Source organism: Silene latifolia, chromosome Y (genome assembly GCF_048544455.1).
Source record: "Silene latifolia isolate original U9 population chromosome Y, ASM4854445v1, whole genome shotgun sequence".
In the NCBI taxonomy this organism is placed as follows: Eukaryota; Viridiplantae; Streptophyta; class Magnoliopsida; order Caryophyllales; family Caryophyllaceae; genus Silene; species Silene latifolia.
The window spans coordinates 141,395,057-141,398,614 of NC_133538.1; the positions used below are offsets into that span (position 1 = coordinate 141,395,057).

The 3,558-nt window shown below is 43.9% G+C and overlaps 1 protein-coding gene across 1 annotated transcript; it reads right to left on the reverse strand.

Annotated features, from left to right (window-relative positions):
- Positions 1 to 1,504: 1,504 nt before the first annotated feature.
- LOC141629074 (uncharacterized) lies at positions 1,505 to 2,239 on the reverse strand. The gene is made up of 3 exons (XM_074442139.1): positions 2,123 to 2,239; positions 1,824 to 1,987; positions 1,505 to 1,730 (listed from the first exon to the last, which is right to left on the reverse strand). Exons 1-3 carry the CDS (start codon positions 2,237 to 2,239, stop codon positions 1,505 to 1,507), a joined length of 507 nt encoding a protein of 168 aa, XP_074298240.1.
- Between the last annotated feature and the right edge of the window lie 1,319 nt (positions 2,240 to 3,558).

The window sequence follows — 3,558 nt, forward strand, 5'->3', positions numbered from 1 at the left end:
ATAAGAGAGCACGCGGAAGGGAAGGATAGCCTTACATTAGACATGGGCCAGGCCGAATGGTGTTGCAATGGATCGAGTAGGTCCACTCGGTCGAGTAAAGAGTACACTCGACCGAGTGAGTCCACTCGACCAAGTGGCGTGCTACTCGGCCGAGTGAGTCCACTCGACCGAGTGAACTCGGCACTCGGTCGAGTGACGCTGTTTTCAGAAACACGGGATTAACACCCCTTTCTCCCCTAACCCTAAAATCATTTCCACCTTCCTCCTTATCTCTCCAAACATTCTCCCTTCTCTCTAAACCCTTACAAACACCTTCTACTTGGGATTTAGGCTTGGATTAGAAGATTTACCACCTTCCTCTTCATCTCCTACATCTGATAAGTAAAGATTTACCCTTTCCTAGTCTTTTAAACCCTAACTTTTGGAGGATTCGTTATGAGTAATTAATTAGTGATTATTATGGGTAATAGGGGTAACTAAGGGGTAATGATAAGGGGCTTTGTAGTGTATATTAGTATAGGATGTATTGTGATAGTTATTATGTGATTTGTATAGGATGAGACGGTTCCTTGAGACGGTTTCGGTCCGGATTCGAGTAGCTTAAAGAGATTGCAAAAAGGTAGGTTAATCTTACTCGGTTTCAATAATGTGATGTTGTTTATGTTGATGTTGTAGTTAGTCTTGCATAATTAGGGTATTTGCATTATAACATCTTGTGTAGTAATCACATCATCAAGAGGATGATTATGATATGTTGTAGTTGTTGTTGTTTTGGAGACGTAAGACGGTTGGGAGACCGTCTTACGCTTAAGTCGCCTCTTGGAGCTTCCCACTCCAAGAGGGATGTGCACATTAATGGCTTGAGTTACAGAGGGACTCGTGCGGTTGAGACACGACGTATGGCAGGGGATCCGGTTGGCTTCCGGACCCGGTACGTCTAGGCGTGTCCCGGTACCTGTTTGTGGTTGTCTGTATGTTAGGGCGTGTCCCGGCACCAGTGTGGTTGTCAGTATGCCTGGGCGTGTCCCGGTACCGTGGTGGTGGTTGTTTGATAGCGTCTCATTCACATTAGTAGTCATGTTGCATATCCGCACACTTGTGTCGTGTCGCACTTTATTTGCTTATTAAAACTGACGTTTGTGTTTCTATGTATTTGTCATCTGTCTCTTTTGGGGTGGCCTGTGTTGATCCATATGATATCCTTAGGTCATATGGGGAGCAGGTTAGGTAAGGTTGTTTGGATAGTACGCGGGAGACGGGACGAGCTTGATAAGTCACGCGACGAGTGTGGTTAGTTAGATTAGTATAGTAGCCATGAGTTGTATTTTTATTCATTAGTCAATGGTTTGTAACCACTAAACTTGTCATTTATAATAAATGTTTCTTTATTGTATCTCCGATTCACCGCCTCGAGAAACCGAGAAGGTAACATCTCCAAATTACCTCGGCCGGGTAAGACGGGGTTGTTACACTACAACCAAGTTATTTAAATGGAAGTTGGCCCTCAACAAAACCAGACTGACAGTATTTCATCCCTCAGTTTCTTGCTCATACCATTAAAATAGGCACAGGATTTCATTGCATTCATATTCATACCAGAAGCATGAGAGAATGAAGAGAAGGCTCTGAGTAGCACCATGATTGACTTAAGGTCACCCTTACTAAACATCAATAGATCATCTGCAAATATGAGATGAGTCAATCTCAGTTGTTTGCAAAGAGGATGAAACCTAAAGTAAAGCTTACCAACAGCACAGTTAAGAATCCTACTTAAATACTCCATACAAAGAGTAAAAAGCAGGGGTGATATAGGGTCTCATTGCCTGAGTCCTCTTTTCCCCATGAAAAACCCAAACATGGTACCATTTAAAGAAATTGAGAATGATGCTATAGTGACAGAAAGCATAATTAGTTCTTTGAAGTGAGCAGGAAAATTCAGAGCTTCTAACATTTCCTCAACAAATTTCCAACTTACTGAATCATATGCCTTCATTAGATCAATTTTGAACATACATCAAGGGGAACAAGATTTTCAGTTATATAACTCCCCCAAATCTTGACGTATGAGAATATTTTCAATAATACTCCTACCTTGAATAAATCCCCCTTGATTTAAACTCACCAGATCAGGCAGGACAGAACCCAACCTTGCACTAATTAACTTGGAGATGATCTTATACAAGGTGTTACGGTAATGAAGCAATGGGCTGAATCGGGTGACATCTCGAGCATAGTACATTTAGGAATTAAGGTTAGTACAGTAGTATTAAGTTGTTTCAGAAGCTTTCTTTTATTGAACACATCAAGAATAGCTTCACAAATTTCATCACCAATAACACTCTAGGAGTCCTTAAAAAAATTGCTAGAGTACCCATTTGGGCCAGGGGCCTTATCATCAGGAATAGAGAAATGAGTGTAATACCCCGTATTTTATATAATAAATTAAATGGATATTATATAATAAATTAAACGGATATCATTATATATTAATTATTATCAATTTTATATTGCCAAGTAAGCCGGGTAAATTTTTGAGTCGATAATTTCATTAAGTTATTTTATTTAACTCGCGTCGTATCGAGCTAAGTTAATTGAGTCGGTTTTATATAGAATTCGAATTGTGAGCTGACCCATTGAGCTGGCCCATTATCTGTCCAGCCCATCTAACCCTAACCCTAACCCTAAATCTAATAGTACCCCTAATCCCTCAACAGTCAACCCGCCTCCCTCCTACACTCCCTCAAACCGCCTCCCTCTTTTCTTCAGATCCCATCTCGGCTTTCACACAAAACGAGAGAGAGAGAGAGTGCCTGGGTTGTTGACGGCGCAGCGAGGAAGGGGTAGGGGCTTTGTCGACGCTCCGAGGGTGGCCGTGGTGGCTGTTGTGGTGGCGGAAAGGTAAGCACGTCACATTTCTTTTCTGTTTTCATTGTTTATGTCGTGGGTTTTGGGTGTTGTTCGTGTCTTAGGGTGGGGATGCTGGTGGTTGGTGTCTGGGTATAGGTAATGGGTGGTAAGGGGCGAGTGTATTGGTGGTGTTTAGGGTGGTTGTTGGTGGTGATAATGGCGGAAAAAGGCAGCAGCGACATGGGTGGTAGAAACGGGTTATTACACGGGTTTTCAGGGGAGTTTAGACAGGTGGGTTTTGGGTGGCACCACCGTGGACTAGGGGGAGGTCGAAACGGTGGTGCTAAGTGGTCGGTGTTCGCGGGTTGACGGCGAGTAGGGCGGTGGTTGTTTGGCAGAGTCTAGGTAATAGTTGCGGTGGTTGCGGGGAGGAGAAACACGGGCGTTTGGTGAGGTTTGGCGGTGAACCAGGCCAAATGACGGCCGTGGTTCACCTCGCCGGTGGGAGTCGACCCTCGTGGGGGTGGTCCTGGGTGGTTGGGTCAGTGTGGGGGATCGGGTGGTGGTCATCACGGCCCTGTGGTGGCGCGTGGTGGGTGGTGAGTGCGTGGGAAGGGGGTGATGTTGTTAACGGGTTGTTTTAGTGTTTAAAAACGGGTTTTCATAAGTTAATCGTTATATTTCGTAATGGGTCGTGTTCTTAATTAATTA

Coding starts and splice junctions, on each gene's coding strand:
- LOC141629074 (XM_074442139.1), bottom strand. CDS start 2,239: ATGTACTATGCTCGAGATGTCACCCGATTCAGCCCATTGCTTCATTAC. Junction 1,988..2,122: donor GTTCTGTCCTGCCTGATCTG/GTGAGTTTAAAT, acceptor GATCTAATGAAG/GCATATGATTCAGTAAGTTG. Junction 1,731..1,823: donor ATGGGGAAAAGAGGACTCAG/GCAATGAGACCC, acceptor GCTTTACTTTAG/GTTTCATCCTCTTTGCAAAC.